The 23,688-nt window shown below is 47.9% G+C and overlaps 1 protein-coding gene across 11 annotated transcripts in view; it reads left to right on the forward strand.

Moving 5' to 3' along the window:
* LOC129048414 (amyloid beta A4 precursor protein-binding family B member 1-interacting protein-like) overlaps nucleotides 1-23,688 on the forward strand; it is a 46,452-nt gene that overhangs the window by 20,310 nt on the left and 2,454 nt on the right. For 6 of the 11 annotated variants that reach the window (XM_063727259.1, XM_054523143.1, XM_063727258.1 and 3 more), the window contains one exon: nucleotides 23,135-23,238. In XM_063727259.1, the coding sequence (XP_063583329.1) occupies nucleotides 23,232-23,238 (7 nt within the window). In that variant the 5' untranslated portion in view covers nucleotides 23,135-23,231. Of the gene's footprint in view, nucleotides 1-18,055; nucleotides 22,167-23,134; nucleotides 23,239-23,278; nucleotides 23,564-23,688 lie in introns of those variants that run through there. The other 5 variants (XM_054523141.2, XM_054523147.2, XM_054523144.2 and 2 more) reach the window with 5 other exon arrangements.

Consider the following 23,688-nt stretch of genomic DNA (forward strand, 5'->3'; position numbering starts at 1 on the left):
CAAAAATTCAGTGGATGCTGTGATTTTTTACATGGAATAGCCCCTTTATTTATTGCAGAGAAGCTGGACAATTCACACTTAGTAACATAAGACCTAGCAAATTTCATTTATTGATGAACACACCTGTTGAAAGGTGATGCTTGTGGTCCAAATATGTAGTTTCCTCATCATCCTCAAGGAAAAGGCAACCATTGCAAGGCAACCTGGGAGGGAGTTTAGGATTGTTCTGAGGCAGTGCAAGCCGTTGAAATTCACACAGGAGGGGGTAGAAAAGAGAATCCACATGTTCTGATCTCTCCATGTTCTTGGTATAATTTGGTCTTCCTTAAATTGCACCATTTTTGGCATCAGAGAAAAGTGGATTTTAATACCTCTTCCATCACTGTTTATGATGTGATGCTGAATGTGTTTTTAACTCATCTGAGCCTCAGTTTGCTCATCTATAGAAGATGTGATTGTTGTAAGGCTTTCATAAGGTTAGTGTGTAAAAACCATGGCAAAATCCTTGTAATTTAAAGGAGAGGGTTGTTATGAGGCTTCTATAAGGTAAGTGTGTAAAAGTCTGGACAAAATGTCTACTATTTTCTAAGTGTTCAATATGTGGATAAGGAGGATTATCTTTCTCTCCTTTTTAGACCATAAATTTTAGACCAAGTTTATAAAATTGGGGATACTCTTATTTTTTAGACAATCAAACCAATGATCAGACAGACTAAATAAATCACCATAGTCACAAAACAGTTCACAATACATTTACTGGGTAATTTCTAGTTAACAGTAGCAATGATGATCATATTGAAAATCTTGTATTTTGTGGCGGTTTTCTGTCACCTAAGCTTCTTGCTTTGTTGAAACCATAGATTCTAAGCTGCTCTATCAAAGTGATCATTAGAAAAATGTGTAGTGTGTAAATGTTAGAAAATTTCTCCTGTTAGTCTTGTTAATTTGATTGAACATGTGTGCCATTTTCAAAAATGTAAATGGAACATACGTGGATTCGATATATATGTGTACATATGAAATATAACTTGAATTAGAGAGTAGGCTTAGCTCATGGCAATGTTTTTTCTGAAAGCACCTGCAGAAATCGCTCTTATTTCTAGTTTGTTAATGTTTCAGAGATTATGGAGAAATGGCGGTTCTATGAATCTCAGACACTGCATGAGGCAGATTTGGTTTCAATAATTTTAGCATCATTCATTGTAAGGTGATGATCCCTAGGAACTTCTTCACAGTGAGAAACCTGAAAGGTCCTAGCAGCCAGCAATGAATGAAAGGTGGGGTGGGGCCACTAGCAGGGCGGGGCATTGTGAGCCACGTGTCTGTGCTCTCAAGTTCCAAGTTTGTGGGGATACATGCAGGGGATTCTGGACCTGATTGTTTCCTCTAACCAGGATGTGGTCTGGTTGGCAGGGCACCTGGCCTTCACTTGGTGGCCTTCAGTGGATGCCCACATTGGTTGCCTTCAGTTAGTGCCCTCAGTTGGTACCCTCAGTTGTTTCTCTTCAGTTGGTGGTCTTCAGTTGTTGGGCAGTGTTGGAAGGAGGATGAATCCGTTTGTACTCTCTCCTCCCCCAGTCACAGCTCTCAGGCTTGTTGCCTCCAGGCCCTCCTAAAATCAACCAGAGATGTTGGCAGGTTTTTCTTAGCAGACAAGTCAGCTCAGGGTACGGGGGTTATGCCGGATGTGGGCTGCTAGCGCAGTGCCGCCCCATGGCCCAGGGCTGCCCGTGCCAGCCACGCTTTTGCCAGGAAGAGGCAATAGGTGTTCAGCTCTGCAGACTTGGGGGCAAGCGAAGGCCCAAGCTGCCCAAGAAGAGCAGGGGTGTCCCATGGGGACCACACTGACCTGTCGCATGTGCACCAAAGCCAGCCCCAGTCAGGGCCAGCACAAGGGTTCTGCAGAACTAGCCTGTGGCTCTGACATCTATGAAGGTGCAGACAGCGAAGACGCAGGCTGAGATATAGAGGAGCAGAGGCACCCGAAACACGCTGTCCCCCAGTGCCAGCTGCAAATGGGGCCAGCTCAGGGCGCAGTGGGTGAAGCCATCCTGAAGCTCTGAGATCCATGAGGTGGTGGTGGCCCTAGCGCCAGACTCCACTGTTATGGAACCTGCCCAGTCAAATTTGGGAGCCAGCGAGGGACTTGACAGCAGCACACTGGATACCAGGAGACCCCAGAAGGTAGGGCGGTAACTGATACTGCTTAAGTTCAGGAGCTCCTCTGGCCGTTGTTGGCCCAAGTTTCCCCCAGAGGCATCCGAAGCCTCAGTTTTCTCATCTATAAACGATATGATTGTTATGAGGCTTCCATAAGGTAAGTGTGTAAAAACCATAGCAAAATGCTTGTAACTTAAAAGAGAGGGCTTCTATGAGGCTTCTATAAGGTAAGTGTGTAAAAATCTGGACACAATATCTATAATTTTTTAAGTGTTCAATGTATGGAGAAGGAGGATTATTTATTTTCATATAATTTTCAGAGCAAGTTTGTAAAATTGGTGATACTCATATTTCTTAGACAATCTAACCAATGATAAGAAAAAAATAAATAGATCACCAAAGTCACAAAGCGGTTCACAATGCATTCACTGGGTAATTTCTAGTTAACAGTAGCAAAGATGATCACATTGAAAATTTTCTATTATGCGGTGGTTTTCACTTACATAATCCTCTTGGTCTTTTGAAACCACAGATTCTAAGTTGCTCTATCAAAGTGATCATTAGAAAAATGTGATGTACTTAGTGTGTAAATTTTAGAAAATTTCTTCTGTTAGTTTGTTAATTTGATTGAACATGTGTGTTATTTTCAAAAATGTAAATGGAATATATATTGATTGGACATATACGAGTATATATGAAATATAACTTGACATTATAGAGTAGGCTTAGCTCATGGCAATGTTTTTTTCTGAAAGCACCTGCAGAAATCACTCTTATTTCTAGTTTGTTAATGTTTCAGAGGTTATGGGGGAAAGGGGATTCTATGAATCCCAGACACTGTGTGAGGCAGATTTGGTTTCAGCAATTTTAGCATCATGCATTGTAAGGTGATGATCCCTAGGAACTTCTTCTCAGTGGGAAACCTGAAAGGTCCTAACAGCCAGCAATGAATGAAAGGTGGGGTGGCCCCGCTGGCAGGACGGGGCCTCGTGAGCCATGTGCCTGTGCTCTCAAGTTCCAGGTTTGTGGGGATGCATGCAGGGGATTCTGGACCTGATTGTTTCCTCTGAACCAGGATGCGGTCTGGTTGACAGGACAACTGGCCTTCACTTGGTGGCCTTCAGTGGGTGCCCTCATTGGTTGCCTTCGGTTAGCACCCCCAGTTGGTACCCTCAGTTGGTGCTCTTCAATTGGTGGTCCTCAATTGTTTCTCTTCAGTTGGTGGTCTTCAGTTGTTCGGCAGTGGTGGAAGAAGGAGGAATCCATTTTTCCCTCTCCTCCCCCAGTCACAGCTCTCAGGCTTATTGCATCTAGGACCTTCTAAAATAAACTGGACAGGTTGGCAGGTTTTTTTTTTTTTGGCAGACAAGTCAGCTCAGAGTACAGGGGTTATGCAGGGTGTGGGATGCTAGTGCAGTGCCACCCCATGGCCCAGGGCTGCCCATGCCAGCCATGCTTTTGGAAGGAAGAGGTGATAAGTGTTGAGCCCTGCGGACTTGGGGGCAAACGAAGGCCCAAGCTGCTGGAGAAGAGCAGGGTGCCCCATGGGGACCACACTGACCTGTCGCATGTGCACCAAAGCTACCCCAGTGAGGGCCGACACAAGAGTTCTGCAGAGGCAGCCTGTGCCTCTTACATCTAAGAGTGTGCAGACAGTGAAGGTGCAGGCCAGGATATACAGTAGCAGCGGTGCCTGGAATGTGCTGTCCCCCAATGCCAGCCACAAGTGGGGCCAGCTCAGGGTGTGGTGGGTGAAGCCATCCTGCAGCTCTGGGATCCACGAGGTGGAGGTGGCAGTAGTGCTGAACTCCACTGCTTTGGAGCCTGCCCAATCAAATCTGGGAGCCAGCGAGGGACCTGACAGCAGCACACTGGCCACCAGAAGACACCAAAAGGTAGGGAGGTGACAGATACTGCTTAAATTCAGGAGCTCTTCTGTCCGTTGCTGGCCCAAGATTCCCCCAGAAGCATCCAAACCTCAGTTTTCTCATCTATAAAAGACGTGATTGTTTTGAGATTTCCATAAGGTAAGTGTGTAAAAACCATAGCAAAATGCTTGTAATTGGAAAGACAGGGTTTCTATGAGGCTTCTATATGGTAAGTATGTAAAAGTCTGGACACAATACCTATAATTTTTTAAGCGTTCAGTATATGGAGGAGGATTATTTTTTCTCATCTAATTTTCAGAGCAAGTTTATAAAATTGGTAATACTCATATTTCTTAGACAATCTAACCAATGATCAGAAAGAATAAATAGATAACCAAGGTCACAAAGCAATTCACAATGCATTCACTGGGTAATTTCTAGTTAAAAGCACCAATGATTTTCACATTGAAAATGTTGTATTATGTTGTGGTTTTCTCTTACATAATCCTCTTGGTGTTTTGAAACCATAGATTCTAAGTTGCTCTATCAAAGCGATCATTAGAAAAATGTGATGTGCTTAGTGTGTAAATGTTAGAAAATTTCTTGTATTACTCTTGTTAATTTGATTGAACATATGTGTTATTTTCAAAAATGTAAATCGAATATATGTGGATTGGATATATATGTACATATATGAAATATGACTTGACATTATAGAGTAGACTTAGCTCATGGCAATGTTTTTTTCTGAAAGCACCTTCAGAAATATTTCTTATTTCTAGTTTTTTAATGTTTCAGAAATTATGGAGCAAAGGGGGGTTCTATGAATCCCAGATAGTACATGAGGCAGATTTGGTTTCAGTAATTTTAGCATCATTCATTGTAAGGCAGTGATCCCTAGGAACTTCTTTTTTTTTTTTTTTTTTTTTTTTTTTTTTTACTGGGGAATGAGAAAATTTATTTTAAACTAAGAGAACTACTTTGTTGTACTTTTGTCATGTGTAAGGTTTATTTCAGCCTCCGATTTTCCACTGTCCAGCCTGTTGTGAGGAGGCATTAGCATAAGATAAAACAAGATTGAGGTGACTGTTATCGCAGTTAAGTCAAGTAACTGGCATTGATCTTGGCCTCTGTTAGCATGAGTTAAAAGGGGAGCCATGCACTTGGCTTCCTGTGCTATCTCTTCACTAAAAGTGAACCTTCCAGGTTTTTCAAAATATGTTCTGTGGGATACTAGTTTCTTGAGAAGATTTGCAAAAAGCAGTTCCTCTAGCAAGTAAAATTGAACCATGCTTCATATTACATTCCCCTCTTTCAGAGACTTGTACAGCACACATCAGCAAAGTAAAGGCTGTGAGAAGTTGAAACAGTTAAGAAATGTGTGTGAAATATTTTATCCTGCTGTTTTCAGTACTTCACCATGAATTTTTTTTAAAGCAAATGTTACATAACCTGTAACATCCGTTTGGGGAGTTCTATTGTAAACTAATAGCTTACTTTAGGCTAGCAGGGTGTATTTGAACTTACTATCTATTAACTTAGAAGGAATGATTTGTTTATCAAGGGGAAAATGTTTAGTTCTACAAACTGACATACTCATTAGCGTTTTATGGAAATGCATTGAAGAAAGTATTTTAACCTTTGATTAATTTGGAGAAGTCAGCTTTCTCTTCTGTTAAAAGATGGGGTTGAACTAGAAGTGTTCTATAATGCTTCTTCCAGTTCCATTATGGAAAAACTCTAACTTGATTGAAGATAAATGTTATTTTCTTTCCTTTTTTTAAAATTATTATTATACTTTAAGTTCTAGGATACATGTACACACGTGCAGGTTTGTTACATATGTATACATGTGCCATGTTGGTGTGCTGCACCCCTTAACTCATCATTTACATTAGGTATATCTCCTAATGCTATCCCTCCCCACTACCCCCACCCCACAACAGGCCCCGGTGTGTGATGTTCCCCTTCCTGTGTCCAAGTGTTCTCATTGTTCAATTCCCACCTATGAGTGAGAACATGCGGTGTTTGGTTTTTTGTCCTTGCGATAGTTTGCTGAGAATGATGGTTTCCTGCTTCATCCATGTCCCTACAAAGGATATGGACTCATCCTTTTTTATGGCTGCATAGTATTCCATGCTGTATTATGTGCCACATTTTCTTAATCCAGTCTATCATAGATGGACATTTGGGTTGATTCCAAGTCTTTGCTATTGTGAATAGTGCTGCAGTAAACATACATGTGCATGTGTCTTTATAGCAGCATGATTTATAATCCTTTGGGTATATACCCAGTAATGGGATGGCTGGGTCACGTGGTATTTCTAGTTCTAGATCCTTGAGGAATCACTACACTGTCTTCCACAATGGTTGAACTAGTTTACATTCCCACCAACAGTGTAAAAGTGTTCCTATTTCTCCACATCCTCTCCAGCACTTGTTGTTTCCTGACTTTTTAATGATCGCCATTCTAACTAGCGTGAGATGGTATCTCATTGTGGTTTTGATTTGCATTTCTCTGATGGCCAGTGATGGTGAGCATTTTTTCATGTGTCTTTTGGCTGCATAAATGTCTTTTTTTGAGACGTGTCTGTTCATATCTTTCCCCCACTTGTTGATGGGGTTGTTTGTTTTTTTCTTGTAAATTTGAGTTCATTGTAGATTCTGGATATTAGCCCTTTGTCAGATGGGTAGATAGCAAAAATTTTCTCCCATTCTGTAGGTTGCCTTCCTCTGATGGTAGTTTCTTTTGCTGTGCAGAAGCTCTTTAGTTTAGTTAGGTCCCATTTGTCAATTTTGGCTTTTGTTGCCATTGCTTTTGGTGTTTTTGACATTAAGTCCTTGCCCATGCCTGTGTCCTGAATGGTATTGCCTAGGTTTTCTTCTAGGGTTTTTATGGTTTTAGGTCTAACGTTTAAGTCTTTAATCCATCTCAAATTAATTTTTTTTCTTTTTTTATTATTTTTTTTAATTCATGAAGTATTTGTTGATCATTCTTGGGTGTTTCTTGGAGAGGGGGATATGGGAGGGTCATAGGATAATAGTGGAGAGAAGGTCAGGAGATAAACACATGAACAAAGGTCTCTGGTTTTCCTAGGCAGAGGTCCCTGCGGCCTTCTGCAGTGTTTGTGTCCCTGGGTACTTGAGATTAGGGAGTGGTGATGACTCTTAAAGAGCATGCTGCCTTCAAGCATCTGTTTAACAAAGCACATCTTGCACCGCCCTTAATCCATTTAACCCTGAGTTGACACAGCATATGTTTCAGAGAACACGGGGCTGGGGGAAAGGCCATAGATCAACAGCATCCCAAGGTAGAAGAAATTCTCCTAGTCAGAACAAAATGGAGTCTCCTATGCCCACCCCTTTCTACACAAACACAGCAACAATCTGATCTCTCCTTCCTTTCCCCACACTTCCTCCCCTTCTCTTCAACAAAACCGCCATCGTCCTCATGGCCCGCACCCAATGGTCGCTGTCTCTTCGGAGCTGTTGGGTACACCTCCCAGACAGGGCAGCCGGGCAGAGGCGCTCCTCACCTCCCAGACAGGGCGGCCGGGCAGAGGCGCTCCTCGCTTCCCAGACGGGGCCGCCCGGGCAGAGGCGCTCCTCTCCTCCCAGACGGGGCGGCTGGGCAGAGGCGCTCCTCACTTCCCCGACGGGGCTGCCCGGGCAGAGGCGCTCCTCGCTTCCCAGACGGGGCCGCCCGGGCAGAGGCGCTCCTCGCTTGCCAGACGGGGCCGCCCGGGCAGAGGCGCTCCTCGCTTCCCAGACGGGGCCGCCCGGGCAGAGGCGCTCCTCACTTCCTCCCAGACCGGGTGGCAGCCGGGCAGAGGCGCTCCTCACCTCCCAGACGGGGCGGCCGGGCAGAGGCGCTCCTCACTTCCCAGACGAGGCGGCCGAGCAGAGGCACTCCTCACTTCCCAGAGGGGGCGGCCGGGCAGAGGCGCTCCTCACTTCCCAGACGGTGTGGCGGCCGGGCAGAGGCGCTCCTCACTTCCCAGACGGTGTGGCGGCTGGGCAGAGGCGCTCCTCCCTTCCCAGATGGGGCAGCCAGGCAGAGGCTCCTCACTTCCTCCCAGACAGGGTGGCAGCCAGGCAGAGGTGCTCGTCACTTCCCAGAGGGGGCGGCCGGGCAGAGGTGCTCCTCACTTCCTCCCAGACCGGGTGGCAGCCGGGCAGAGGCGCTCCTCACCTCCCAGACGGGGCGGCCAGGCAGAGGCGCTCCTCATCTCCCAGACGGGGCGGCCGAGCAGAGGCACTCCTCACTTCCCAGAGGGGGCGGCCGGGCAGAGGCGCTCCTCACTTCCCAGACGGTGTGGCGGCCGGGCAGAGGCGCTCCTCACTTCCCAGACGGTGTGGCGGCCGGGCAGAGGCGCTCCTCCCTTCCCAGATGGGGCAGCCAGGCAGAGGCGCTCCTCACTTCCTCCCAGACAGGGTGGCGGCCAGGCAGAGGCGCTCGTCACTTCCCAGAGGGGGCGGCCGGGCAGAGGTGCTCCTCACTTCCTCCCAGACAGGGTGGCAGCCGGGCAGAGGCACTCCTCACCTCCCAGACGGGGCGGCCGGGCAGAGGTGCTCCTCATCTCCCAGACGGGGCAGCCGGGCAGAGGTGCTCCTCATCTCCCAGACGGGGCGGCCGGGCAGAGGTGCTCCTCATCTCCCAGACTGGGCGGCAGCCAGGCAGAGGTGCTCCTCATCTCCCAGACGGGGCAGCCGGGCAGAGGTGCTCCTCACTTCCTCCCAGACGGGGTGGCGGCCAGGCAGAGGCACTCCTCACCTCCCAGACGGGGCGGCCGGGCAGAGGCGCTCCTCACCTCCCAGATGGAGTGGTCAGGCAGAGGCGCTCCTCACTTCCCATATGGGATGGCGGCCGGGCAGAGGCACTCCTCACTTCCCAGATGGGGCAGGCGGGCAGAGGCGCTCCTCACTTCCTCCCAGACGGGGTGGTGGCCAGGCAGAGGCACTCCTCATCTCCCAGACGGGGCGGCCGGGCAGAGGTGCTCCTCATCTCCCAGACGGGGCAGCCGGGCAGAGGTGCTCCTCACTTCCTCCCAGACGGGGTGGCAGCCGGGCAGAGGCACTCCTCACCTCCCAGACGGGGCGGCCGGGCAGAGGCGCTCCTCACTTCCCATACGGGGTGGCGGCCGGGCAGAGGCGCTCCTCACTTCCTCCCAGACGGGGTGGCAGCCAGGCAGAGGCGCTCCTCACTTCCCAGACGGGGTGGCCGGGCAGAGGTGCTCCTCACTTCCCAGACGGGGTGGCCAGGCAGAGGCACTCCTCACTTCCCAGACGGGGTGGCCGGGCAGAGGCGCTCCTCACTTCCCATACGGGGTGGCAGCCAGGCAGAGGCGCTCCTCACTTCCCAGATGGGGCAGCTGGGCAGAGGCGCTCCTCACTTCCTCCCAGACGAGGTGGCGGCCAGGCAGAGGCGCTCCTCACCTCCCAGACGGGGCGGCCGGGCAGAGGTGCTCCTCACTTCCTCCCAGACGGGGTGGCGGCCGGGCAGAGGTGCTCCTCACCTCCCAGACGGGGCGGCCGGGCAGAGGCGCTCCTCCCTTCCCAGACGGAGTGGCCAGGCAGAGGCGCTCCTCACCTCCCAGAGTGGGCGGCCGGGCAGAGGCACTCCTCACTTCCCATAGGGGGTGGCAGCCGGGCAGAGGCGCTCCTCACTTCCCAGATGGGGCAGCTGGGCAGAGGTGCTCCTCACTTCCTCCCAGACGGGGTGGTGGCCCGGCAGAGGCGCTCCTCACCTCCCAGAAGGAAGGGGTGGCTGGGCAGAGGCGCTCCTCACTTCCCAGACGGGGTGGCGGCCAGGCAGAGGCGCTCCTCACTTCCCAGATGGGGCAACCGGGCAGAGGCGCTCCTCACTTCCTCCCAGACGGGGTGGCGGCCGGGCAGAGGCGCTCCTCACCTCCCAGACGGGGCGGCCGGGCAGAGGTGCTCCTCACATCCCAGACGGGGTGGCGGCCAGGCAGAGGCGCTCTTCACCTCCCAGATAGGGCGGCCGGGCAGAGGTGCTCCTCACATCCCAGACGATGGGCGGCCGGGCAGAGGCGCTCCTCACTTCCCAGATAGGGCGGCCGGGCAGAGGGGCTCCTCACATCCCAGACGATGGGCGGCCAGGCAGAGATGCTCCTCACTTCCTAGACGGGGTGGCGGCGGGGCAGAGGCTGTAATCTTAGCACTTTAAGAGGCCAAGGCAGGAGGCTGGTAGGTGGAGGTTGCAGCGAGCTGAGATCACGCCACTGCACTCCAGCCTGAGCACCATTGAGCATTGAGTGAGCGAGACTCCGTCTGCAATCCCAGCACCTCGGGAGGCTGAGGCAGGCAGATCACTCGAGGCCAGGAGCTGGAGACCAGCCCGGTCAACACGGTGAAACCCCGTCTCCACCAAAAACACAAAAACCATTCAGGCGTGGCGGCCCGCAACTGCAATCCCAGGCACTCGGCAGGCTGAGGCAGGAGAGTCACAGGAGCCCAAGGCCGGGAGGTTGCAGCGAGCCGAGATCATGGCAGTACAGTCCAGCCTCGATAACAGCGGGAGACCGAAAAAAGAAGGAGAGGGAGACCGGAGAGGGAGAGGGAGAGGGAGAGGGAGGAGAGGGAGAGGGAGGAGAGGGAGAGGGAGGAGAGGGAGAGGGAGGAGAGGGAGAGGGAGGAGAGGGAGAGGGAGGAGAGGGAGAGGGAGAGGGAGAGGGAGAGGGAGAGGGAGAGGGAGAGGGAGAGGGAGAGGGAGAGGAGGAACTTCTTCATGTTGAGAAACCTGAAAAGTCCTAGCAGCCGGCATGAATGAAAGGTGGGTCGGGGCCACTGGCAGGGCAGGGCCTTGTGAGCCATGTGCCTGTGCTCTCAAGTTCCAAGTTTGTGGAGATGCATGCAGGGGATTCTGGACCTGATTGTTTCCTCTGAACCAGGATGTGGTCTGGTTGGCAGGGCCACTGGCCTTCACTTGGTGGCCTTCAGTGGGTGCCCTCATTGGTTGCCTTCGATTAGTGCCCTCAGTTGGTGCCCTCAGTTGGTACCCTCAGTTGTTTCTCTTCAGTTGGTGGTCCTCAGTTGGTGGTCTTCAGTTGTTGGGCAGTGTTGGAAGGAGGATGAATCCGTTTGTGCTCTCTCCTCCCCCAGTCACAGCTCTCAAGCTTGTTGCCTCCAGGCCCTTCTAAAATAAACCAGAGATGTTGGCAGGTTTTTCTTAGCAGACAAGTCAGCTCAGGGTACGGGGGTTATGCGGGGTGTGGGCCGCTAGCGCAGTGCCACCCCATGGCCCAGGGCTGCCCGTGCCAGCCGTGGCTTTGCAAGGAAGAGGTGATAGGTGTTGAGCTCTGTAGACCTGGGGGCAAGCGAAGGCCGAAGCTCCCCGAGAAGAGCAGGGGTGCCCCATGGGGACCACGCTGAACTGTCACATGTGCACCAAAGGTAGCCCCAATCAGGGCCATCACAAGGGATCTGCAGAGCCAGCCTGTGGCTCTGACGTCTATGAGTGAGCAGACAGCAAAGGTGCAGGCTGTGATGTACAGGAGCAGAGGCGCCCTGAACATGCTGTCCCCCAATGCCAGCCACAAGCAGGGTGATCTCAGGGCATGGTGAGTGAAGCCTTCCTGCAGCTCTGGGATCCACGAGGTGGAGGTGGCAGTAGCACTGGACTCCACTGCTTTGGAGCCTGCCCAATCGAATTTGGGAGCCAGCGAGGGACCTGACAGTAGTATATTGGCCACCAGAAGACACCCAAAGATAGGGAGGCAATGGATACTGCTATAGTTCACCAGATCCTCTGGTCATTGCTGGCCCAAGGTTCCCCCAGAGGTATCCAAAGCCTCAGTTTTCTCACCTATAAAAGGTGTGATTGTTATGAGGCTTCCATAAGGTAAGTGTGTACAAACCATGGCAAAATGATGGTAACTTAAAAGAGACCATTTCTATGAGGCTTCTATAAGGTAAGTGTGTAAAAATCTGGACACAATACCTATAATTTTTAAAGGGTTCAATATATGCAGAAGGAGGATTATTTTTTCTCATCTAATTTTTAGAATGAGTTTATAAGATTGGTGATACTCATATATCTTAGAAAATCAAACCAATGATCAGAATAAATAGATCACCAAAGTCACAAAGCAGTTCACAATGCATTCATTGGGTAATTTTTAGTTAAAAGTAGCAGTGATGATCACATTGAAAATTTTGTATTATGTTGTGGTTTTCTCTTCCATAATCCTCTTGGTGTTACGAAACCACAGATTCTAAGTTGCTCAATCAAAGCAATCATTAGAAAAATGTGATGTACTTGGCCGGGCGCGGTGGCTCACACCTGTAATCCCAGCACTTTGGGAGGCCAGAACAGGTGGATCACAAGGTCAGGAGATTGAGACCATCGTGGTTAACACTGTGAAACCCCGTCTCTATTACAAATACAAAAAATTAGCTGGGCAGGGTGGCGGGTGCCTGTAGTCCCAGCTACTCAGGAGGCTGAGGCAGGAGAATGGTGTGAACCTGGGAGGCGGAGCTTGCAGTGAGCCAAGATTGTGCCACTGCACTCCAGCCTGGGCGACAGAGCAAGACTTCGTCTCAAAAAAAAAAAAAAAGAAAGAAAAGAAAAGAAAAGAAAAATGTGATGTACTTAGTGTGTAAATCTTAGAACATTTCTTTTGTTAGTCTTGTTAATTTGAACATGTGTGTTATTTTCAAAAATGTAAATGGAACATACGTGGATTCGATATATATGTGTATATATGAAATATGACTTGATATTATAGACTAGGCTTAGCTCATGGCAATGGTTTTTTCTGAAAGCACCCACAGAAATGTCTCATTTCTAGTTTGTTAATCTTTCAGAGATTATGGGGGAAAGGGGTTTTTATGAATCTCAGACAGTGCATCAGGCAGATTTGGTTTCGGTAATTTTAACATCATTCATTGTAAGGTGATGATCCCTAGGAACTTCTTCACAGTGAGAAACCTGAAAGGTCCTAGCAGCCAGCAATGAACTAAAGGTGGGGCGGGGCCGCTGGCAGGGCGGGGCTTTGTGAGCCACGTGTCTGTGCTCTCAAGTTCCAGGATTGTGGGGATGCATGCAGGGGATTCTGGACCTGATTGTTTCCTCTGAACCAGGATGTGGTCTGGTTGGCAGGGCAACTGGCCTTCACTTGGTGGCCTTCAGTGGATGCCCACATTGGTTGCCTTCGGTTAGTGCCCTTAGTTGCTACCCTCAGTTGTTTCTTTTCAGTTGGTGGTCCTCAGTTGTTGGGCAGTGGTGGAAGGAGGATGAATCCGTTTGTGCTCTCTCCTCCCCCAGTCACAGCTCTCAGGCTTGTTGCCTCCAGGCCCTCCTAAAATAAACCAGAGATGTTGGCAGGTTTTTCTCAGCAGACAAGTCAGCTCAGGGTACGGGGGTTATGCGGGATGCGGGCTGCTAGCGCAGTGCCGCCCCATGGCCCAGGGCTGCCCGTGCCAGCCATGCTTTTGCCAGGAAGAGGCGATAGGTGTTCAGCTCTGCAGACTTGGGGGTAAGCGAAGGCCCAAGCTGCCGGAGAAGAACAGGGGTGCCCCATGAGGACCACACTGACCTGTCGCATTTGCTCCAAAGCCAGCCCCAATAAGGGCCGGCACAAGGGTTCTGCAGAGCCAGACTGTGGCTCTGATATCTACGAATGTGCAGACAGCGAAGGCGCAGGCTGCGATATAGAGGCGCAGAGGCCCCCGAAACACGCTGTCCCCCAGTGCCAGCTGCAAACGGGGCCAGCTCAGGGCGCAGTGGGTGAAGCCATCCTGAAGCTCTGAGATCCATGAGGTGGTTGTGGCCCTAGCGCCAGACTCCACTGTTATGGAGCCTGCCCAATCGAATTTGGGAGCCAGCGAGGGACTTGACAGCAGCTCACTGGACACCAGGAGGCACCAGAAGGTATGGAGGTGACTGATACTGCTTAAGTTCAGGAGCTCCTCTGACCGTTGCTGGCCCAAGTTTCCCCCAGAGGCATCCAAAGCCTCAGTTTTCTCATCTATAAAAGGTGTGATTGCTATGAGGCTTCCATAAGGTAAGTGTGGGAAAACCATGGCAAAAAATCTTTGTAATTTCAAAGTGGGGTTTTCTATGAGGCTTCTATAAGGTAAGTGTGTAAAAATCTCGACACAATACCTATAATTTAGGTCACTGTAACCTCTGCCTCCTGATTCAAGTGATTCTCCTGCCTTAGCCTCCCGGTAGCTGGGATTAGAGACATGCATCATCACGCCTAATTTTTTCCTTTTTAGGAGAGACGGGGTTTCACCATGTTGGTCAGGCCGGTCTCGAACTCCTGACCACAAGTGATCTGCTCACCTTAGCTTCCCTAAGTACTGGGATTACAGGCATGAGCCACCATCCACGACCAAAAATTTCATTTCTTAATTAAGAAACCTGTTTCTAAGGAGACGCTTGTGGTCTAAATATGCAGATTCCCAGTCATTTCCAAGAAGAAGGGAATGACTGCAAGGCAACCTGGGAGGGAGTTTAGGATTGTTCTGAGGCTGTGAAAGCCATTGAAATTCACACATAAGAGGATAGAGAAAGGGAATCCACATGTTTGATCCCTCCATGTACTGAGTATAACTTGGTCTTCATTAAGTTGCACCACCTTTGGCATCAGAGAGAACTGGATTTGAATCCCACTTCCAACACTCATTAGGACACAATCGTGAACATGTCTTTAACTCCTCAGAGCCTCACTTTGCTTATCTATAAAAGAGGGGATTCTTATGAGGCTTCCATAAGGTAAATGAGTAAAAATTTGGGTGGACAAAATGCCTGTAATTTAAAAGATAAGGTTGTTATGAGGCTTCGATAAGGTAAGTGTGTAAAAATCTGGACACAATGCCTATAATTTTGTAAGTGTTCAATATGTAGAGAAGGATTATTTTTCTCTCATTTAATTTTTAGAACAAGTTTATAAAATGGTGTTACTCATATTTTTGAGAAAATCAAACCAAGAATCACAAAGATTAAATGAGTCACCATAGTCACAAAGCAGTTCACAATACATGTCCTGGGTAATTGCCAGTTAAAAGTAGCAATGATGATCACGTTTAAAATCTTGTATTATGTGGTGCTTTTCTCTTACGTAAGCCTCTTTGTGTGTTGAAGCCATAGATTCTCAGTTGCTGTATCAAAGCGATCACTAGAAAACTGTGATATACTTAGTGTATAAATTTTAGAAAAAGTCTTCTATTACTCTTATTAATTTGATGGAACACATGTATTATTTTCAAAAATGTAAATGGAATATATGTGGATTGAATATATATGTGTATGTGTACATCTATATGAAATATGATTTGACATTGTAGTGTAGGCTTAGCTCATGGCAATGTATTTTTCTGAAAGCAGCTGCAGAAACCTGTTATTTTTCTAGTTTGTAAAAATCTCAGAGGTTATGGGGGAAAGGGAGTTCTATGAATCCCAGGTAGTACATGAGGCAGATTTGGTTTCAGTAATTTTAGCATCATTCATTGTAAGGTGATGATCCCTAGGAACTTCATCACAGTGAGCAACCTGAAAGGTCCTAGCAGCCAGCAATGAATGAAAGGTGGGGTGGGGCCACTGGCAGGGCAGGGCCTTGTGAGCCATGTGCCTGTGCTCTCAAGTTCCAAGTTTGTGGGGATGCATGCAGGGGATTCTGGACCTGATTGTTTCCTCTGAACCAGGATGTGGTCTGGTTGGCAGGGCCACTGGCCTTCACTTGGTGGCCTTCAGTGGGTGCCCTCATTGGTTGCCTTCGATTAGTGCCCTCAGTTGGTGCCCTCAGTTGGTACCCTCAGTTGTTTCTCTTCAGTTGGTGGTCCTCAGTTGGTGGTCTTCAGTTGTTGGGCAGTGTTGGAAGGAGGATGAATCCGTTTGTGCTCTCTCCTCCCCCAGTCACAGCTCTCAGGCTTGCTCCCTCCAGGCCCTTCTAAAATAAACCAGACAGATTGGCAGGTTTTTCTTAGCAGACAAATCAGCTCAGGATATGGGGGTAACACGGGGTGTAGGGTGCAGGTTGCCAGCACAGTGCCACCCCATGGCCCATGGCTGCCTGTGCCAGACATGCCTTTGCAAGGAAGAGGCAATAGTTGTTGAGCTCTGCAGACTTGCGGGCAAGCCTGAGAAAAGCAGGGGTGCCCCATGTGGACCACACTGAATTGTCACAAGTGCACCAAAGCCAGCCCCAGTCAGGGCTGGCACAAGGGTTCTGCAGAGCCAGCCTGTGGCTCTGATGTCTACCAGTGTGCCGACAGAGAAGGCACAGGCTGTGATATACAGGAGCAGCAGAGCCCTGAACATGCTGTCCCCCAATGCCAGCCATAAGCGGGGCTATCTCAGGGTGCAGTGGGTGAAGCCATCCTGAAGCTCTGGGATCCACGAGGTGGAGGTGGCAGTAGTGCCAGACTCCACTGCTTTGGAGCCTGCCCAGTTGAATTCGGGATCCAGCAAGGGACCTGACAGCAGCACACTGGCAACCAGAAGACACCCCAGGTAGGGAAGTAACAGATACTGCTTAAGTTGAGAAAAGCCTCAGTTTTCTCATCTATAAAAGATGTGATTGCTATGAAGCTTCCATAAGGTAAGTGTGTAAAAACCATGGCAAAATGCTTGTAACTTAGAAGAGAGGGTTCCTATGAGGCTTCTATAAGGTGAGTGTGTAAAAATCCGGACACAATACCTATAATTGCTTAAGTGTTCAGTATATGGAGAAGGAGGATTATTTTTTCTCATCTAATTTTTAGAGCGAGTTTATAAGATTGGTGATACTCATATATCTTAGACAATCAAACCAATAATCAGAAAGAATAAATAGATCACCAGAGTCACAAAGCGGTTCACAATGCATTCACTGGGTAATTTTTAGTTAAAAGTAGCAATGATGATCACATTGAAAATTTTGTATTACATTGTGGTTTTCTCTTACATAATCCTCTTGGTGTTATGAAACCACAGATTCTAAATTGCTCTGTCAAAGTGATCATTAGAAAAATGTGATGTACTTAGTGTGTAAATGTTAGAAAATTTCTTGTTAGTCGTCTTAATTTGATTGAACATGTGTGTTATTTTCAAAAATGTAAATGGGACATATGTGGATTGGATATATATGTATATATATGAAACATTACTTGATATTATAGGTAGGCTTAGCTCATGGCAATGTTTTTTTCTGAAAGTACCTGCAGAAATCTCTCTTATTTCTAGTTTGTTAACATTTCAGAGATTATGGGGAAAAGGAGGTTCTATGAATCCCAGACACTGCATGAGGCAGATTTGGTTTCAGTAATTTTAGCATCATTCATTGTAAGGTGATGATCCCTAGGAACTTCTTCACAGTGAGAAGCCTGAAAGTTCCTAGCAGCCAGCAATGAATGAAAGGTGGGGCAGGGCTGCTGGCAGGGCAGGGCCTTGTGAGCCATGTGCCTGTGCTCTTGAGTTCCAAGTTTGTGGGGATGCATGCAAGGGATTCTGGACCTGATTGTTTCCTCTGAATGAGGATGCGTTCTGCTTGGCAGGGCAACTGGCCTTCACTTGGTGGCTTTCAGTGGGTGCCCTCATTGGTTGCCTTCATTTAGTGCCCTCAGTTGGTACCCTCAGTTGTTTCTCTTCAGTCGGTGGTCTTCAGTTGTTGGGCAGTGGTGGAAGGAGGATGAATCCATTTGTGCTCTCTCCTCCCCCAGTCACAGCTCTCAGGCATGTTGCCTCCAGGCCCTTCTAAAATAAACCAGAGATGTTGGCAGGTTTTTCTTAGCAGACAAATCAGCTCAGGGTACTGGGATGACACAGGGTGAGGGCTGCTAGCTCAATGCCACCCCACGGCCCAGTGCTACCTGTGCCAGCAATGCTTTTGCCAGGAAGAGCTCAGAAGTGTTCAGCTCTGCAGACTTGAGGGCAAGTGAAGGTTCAAGCTGCCTGAGAAGAGCAGGGTGCCCCATGGGGTCCACACTGAACTGTTGCATATGCACAAGGGTTCTGCTGAGCTGTCCTGTGGCTCTGACATCTACCAGCATGCGGACAGTGAAGACACAGGCCGCAATATACAGGAGCAGAGGCACCTGGAACATGCTGTCCCAATGCCAGCCACAAGCCGGGCTATCTCAGGGTGTGGTGGGTGAAGCCGTCCTGCAGCTCTGAGATCCACAAGGTGGAGGTGGTAGTAGCGCAGGACTGTACTGCTTTGGAGGCTGCCCAATCAAATTTGGGAGCCAGCGAGGGTCCTGACAGCAGCACACTGGCCACCAGAAGAAGCAGAAAGGTAGGGAGATAATGGATACTGCTTAAGTTCAGGAGCTCCTCTGGCCACTGATGGTCCAAGGTTCCCCCAGAGGCATCCAAAGCCTCAGTTTTCTCATCTATAAAAGGTGTGATTGTTATGAGGCTTCCATAAGGTAAGTGTGTGAAAACCATGGCAAAAGTGCTTGTAATTTAACAGGGAGGGTTTCTATGAGGCTTCTATAAGGTAAGTGTGTAAAAATCTGGATACAATACCTATAATTTAGGTCACTGTAACCTCTGCCTCCTGGGTTCAAGCCATTCTCCTGCCTTAGCCTCCCAAGTAGAGGCATGCGCCATCACGCCTGACTCATTTTGTCCTTTTTAGGAGAGACAGGGTTTCACCATGTTGGTCAGGCTGGTCTTGAACTCCTGACCGCAGGTGATCGCTCGCCTTGGCTTCCTTAAGTACTGGGATTACAGGCATGAGCCACCATCCCTGGCCAAAAATTCCATTTATTGATCAGCAAACCTTTTTCTAAGGAGATGCTTGTGGTCTAAATATGCAGATTCCCAGTCATTTCCAAGAAGAAGGGAATGACTGCAAGGCAACCTGGGAGGGAGTTTGGGATTGTTCTGAGGCTGTGAAAGCCATTGAAATTCACACATAGGAGGGTCAAAAAAGGGAATCCACATATTTCGATCCCTCCATGTGCGGGGTATAACTTGGTCTTCATTAAGTTGCACCACCTTTGGCATCAGAGAGAACTGGATTTGAATCCAAGCTCCAACACTCATTAGGACACAATCGTGACCGTGTCTTTAACTCCTCAGAGCCTCACATTCCTTATCTATAAAAGAGGGGATTCTTATGAGGCTTCTGTAAGGTAAATGAGTAAAAATTTGGGTGGGCAAAATGCCTGTAATTTAAAAGATAGGGTTGTTATGAGGCTTCGATAAGGTAAGTGTGTAAAAATCTGGACATAATGTCTATAATTTTGTTGGTGTTCAATATATAGAGAAGGATTATTTTTCTCTCATTTAATTTTTAGAGCAAGTTTATAAAATGGTGTTACTCATGTTTTTGAGAAAATCAAACCAAGAATCACAAAGATTAAATGAGTCACCATAGTCACAAAGCAGTTCACAATACATGTCCTGGGTAATTGCCAGTTAAAAGTAGCAATGATGATCACATTTAAAATCTTGTATTATGTGGTGCTTTTCTCTTATGTAAGCCTCTTTGTTTGTTGAAGCCATAGATTCTCAGTTGCTGTATCAAAGTGATCACTAGAAAACTGTGATATACTTAGTGTATAAATTTTAGGAAATGTCCTCTATTACTCTTATTAATTTGATTGAATACATGTGCTATTTTCAAAAATGTAAATGAAATATATGTGGATTGAATATATACGTGTATGTATATATATGAAATATGATTTGACATTATAGTGTAGGCATAGCTCATGGCAATGTGATTTTCTGAAAGCAGCTGCAGAAATCTGTCATTTTTCTAGTTTGTAGAAATCTCAGAGGTTATGGGGTAAAGGGAGTTCTATGAATCTCAGACACTGTGTGAGGCAGATTTGGTTTCAGTAATTTTCGCATCATTCATTGTAAGGTGATGATCCCTAGGAACTTCATCACAGTGAGCAACCTGAAAGGTCCTAGCAGCCAGCAATGAATGAAAGGTGGGGTGGGGCTGCTGGCAGGGCGGGGCCTTGTGAGCCATGTGCCTGTGCTCTCAAGTTCCAAGTTTGTGGGGATGCATGCAGGGGATCCTGGGCCTGATTGTTTCCTCTGAACCAGGATACGGTCTGGTTGGCAGGACAACTGGCCTTCACTTGGTGGCCTTCAGTGGGCGTCCTCATTGGTTGCCTTCAGTTAGTGCCCTCGGTTGGTACCTTCAGTTGTTTCTCTTCAGTTGGTGGTCCTCAATTGGTGGTCTTCAATTGTTGGGCAGTGGTGGAAGGAGGATGAATCCGTTTGTGCTCTCTTCTCCCCCAGTCACAGCTGTCAGGCTTTTGCATCCAGGCCCTTCTAAAATAAACTGGACAGGTTGGCAGGATTTTTTAGCAGACAAGTCAGCTCAGAGTACGGGGGTGATATAGGGTGCATGCTGCTAGCGCAGTGCCACCCCATGGCCCAGGACTGCTCGTGCCAGCAATGCTTTTGCCAGCAAGAGGCGATAGGTGTTGAGCTCTGCACACTTGGGGGCAAGCAAAGGCCCAAGCTGCCCGAGAAGAGCAGGAGTGCCCCATGTGGACCACACTGAACTGTCACATGTGCACCAAAGCCAGCCCCAATCAGGGCCAGCACGAGGGTTCTGCAGACCCAGCCTGTGGCTCTGGTGTCTATGAGTGTGCAGACAGCAAAGATACAGCCCGCAAGATACAGTAGCAGAGGTGCCTGGAACACGCTGTCCCACAATGCCAAACACAAATGGGGCCAGCTAAGGGTGCGGTGGGAGAAGCCATCCTGCAGCTCTGAGATCCACAAAGTGGAGGTAGCAGTAGCACCAACTCCACTGCTTTGAAGGCTGCCCAGTCGAATTTGGGAGCCAGTGAGGGTCCTGACAGCAGCACATTGGACACCAGAAGACACCCAAAGGTAGGGAGGTGGCAGATACTGCTTAAGTTCAGGAGCTCCTCTGGCCGTTGCTGACCCAAAATTCCCCCAGAGTCATCCACAGCCTGGGGCTCCTTCCTCCTGCCTGGAGTTTGCTTTCCTATGCCCAGGCCCCAAGCAAGAGGATTGGCTCTGCCTCGAGTCCTCACCCCTTCTTCTTTCCCTGCTGTGTCCAGCCAGTTTCTTACTTTCCTCCTACCTACCCCAATGCCCAGTTCTGTTTCCTCCTCTTCCTCCCCCAGGCTGGCTGAAAACTAAGTTGCAAAATACAAAATGCATACTACAGATTTCATTGCTGTAGACGAAATGTCTGACAGCTTTTCTATTTAAACTCTGGTTGTTCTCTTCATTTCTTTAAACATTAGAATAATTAAGCCTCATAATAGATGTGCCTTTGTAACTTGAAAGTACAACACTCAATTTTCACAATGAAAAAAAATTTAATTTTTCTTTTCATAAATTTTTGGCACAGGTAGTATTTAGTTATTGAGTAACTCCTTTAGTGGAGATTTGTGAGATTTTGGTGCACCCACCACCCAAGCAGTGCACACGGAATCCAGTTTGTAGTCTCTTATCTTTCTCCCCCTTCCCACGGTTTTGCCCTGAGTATCATTCTTTTCTTTGAGACTGAGTCTCATTCTGTCACCCAGGCTGGAATGCTATGTCACGATGTCAGCTCGCTGCAACCCTTGCTTCCTGAGTGCATGTGATCCTCCTCCTTCAGCCTCCCGAGTAGCTGGGATTAGAGGCGCAGGTCACAATGCCCGACTAAATTTTTTGTATTTTTAGTAGTGACTGGCTTTCACCAAATTGGCCAGTCTGTTCTCGAACTCCTGACTTCAAGAGGTCTGCCTGTCTTGGCATCCCCTCAGGCAGGGATTACAGGAATCAGCCACCAGAACCCAGCCAAACTTTCCCCTTTTTTGTTGTTTTTTTTCTAATTTCCTGAAGTCATTCTTTGAGTTGTCATGTAGATTAATGGGTTTCTCAAACTACTAGAAAACTAGTTGAAGAAATAAACAGGCAGTTTGTGAATATTAGAACAGTGGTGCTGAGCATGGCTAAAGCATCTCTGCATTCACAGGGAGAGGAGCAGAAGACCTTCTGGTGTGGGCTGGGCGGCAATTCACTTGTGGGCTGGGCAGCAATTCACTTGCAGGAGAAACAGCCCGGGTGTGGAGAGGTGGCCATCCTTGGCGGGATCCTTTCTAAGGTGCCAAGAAATCAACGTAGAGCTTCCTCTATCTGATTCTCTAACAACTGTAAACCTTCCATGAGTCAAGCTTTCTGTCAAAAGGACAAATTAAAAGGCAAGAAAATAAAATCGTAATACCAGGACTTTCGGGGGAAAAAAAACCCCACACATCTAATTCCAGATTATTTCAGGGACCCGCACATTTTGCCCAAATCTCTGTCTATTGTTTCTGTGTCCAATGTACTCTTGGTTGTTGTTGTTGTTGTTTATCTGTTTTTTGTTTTTTGTTGTTGTTGTTGTTTTTGTTGAGACTAAGTCTCGCTCTGTTGCCAGGCTGGAGAGCAGTGGCGTGATCTCAGCTCACTACAACCTCTGCCTCCCGGGTTCAAGCGATACTCCTGCCTCAGCCTCCCGAGTAGCTGGGACTACAGGCATGCACCATCACGCCCAGCTAACTTTTGTATTTTTAGTAGAGACAGGGTTTCACCATGTTTGCCAGGATGGTCTTAATCTCTTGACCTCATAATCTGCCCACCTTGGCCTTCCAAATTGTGGGGTTTACAGGCAGGGGCCACCCTGCCCAGCCCAATATACTCTTTGTTGAGGACAATGTTCAAAAGTTGTTCCTGTACTCAGCACGGTATGAAACTAGATAAATACATTTTAGGGAAATCAACAATAGAATTTTTTTGAAAGAAAATTGGTTTTCAAGGTTTATTCTTCAATTATCAAAGGTTTTCAAAAGTAAAACATACTATTCCTCTCCACAATCCCAGTTAATCCAGACCCTCCTTGGTGGGCTTTATCAAATACCGTACTCACCTTCCTGAATCTTTTGCTGAATCTCATATGAAGTTTTGTCACAGAACCTCAGATTTTTCATAAGGTTTTGTGTACCATGTCATGCCTGTGAATTGTTTTCTTTGCTTTGTTTTTATTTTTATTTTTATTTTTTTGTAAGAAGTAGCCAGGAAGTATCTTTTTTTGCTTTATAGATGTAAACTGCTTTGTATTTTCAGATTAACTTTCAAGAATGTTGAAAATTCTTTGTTCACTCATCTTTTCTCGCTTCCTCCCTCTCAGGACCTATAAATGGCACCACCCAGCCCAATGGACAGATGCCCCAGGCTGCGCATTCTGTCAGTGCTGTTCTTGAAGAGGCCCAGGCACATGCTGAAACATGCAAGGTAAAACCAGCAAGCAGCTGACATACATTCCATCCAGCCGTCCCCCAAAGCCCATGTTCTCAACCATTTGCATTGTTCCAATAACTGCTCTTTTAAAAAGAGAAAACACGTGGTGGCTCACGCCTGTAATTGCATTACTTTGGGAGACTGAAACAGGAGAAGTGCTTGAGCTCCAGAGTTCCAGACCAGCCTGGGCAACAGAACAAGGGCTCATCTCTACTAGAAATCAAAGAATTAGCCAGGCATGGTGGCGTGCACCTGTGATCCTAGCTACTTGGGTGGCTGAGGTGTTTGAATTGCTTGAGCCCAGGATTTCAAGGCTGCGGTGAGCTGTGATCATACCACTGCACTCCAGCCTACGTGATAGATAAATACCTTGTCATAAAAAAAGAAAAAAAGATAAAAATGGGTTGCATTTTCTATTTTCCCCATTAATGTCCTACATACATC

Source organism: Pongo abelii, chromosome 8, assembly GCF_028885655.2.
Source record: "Pongo abelii isolate AG06213 chromosome 8, NHGRI_mPonAbe1-v2.0_pri, whole genome shotgun sequence".
In the NCBI taxonomy this organism is placed as follows: domain Eukaryota; kingdom Metazoa; phylum Chordata; class Mammalia; order Primates; family Hominidae; genus Pongo; species Pongo abelii.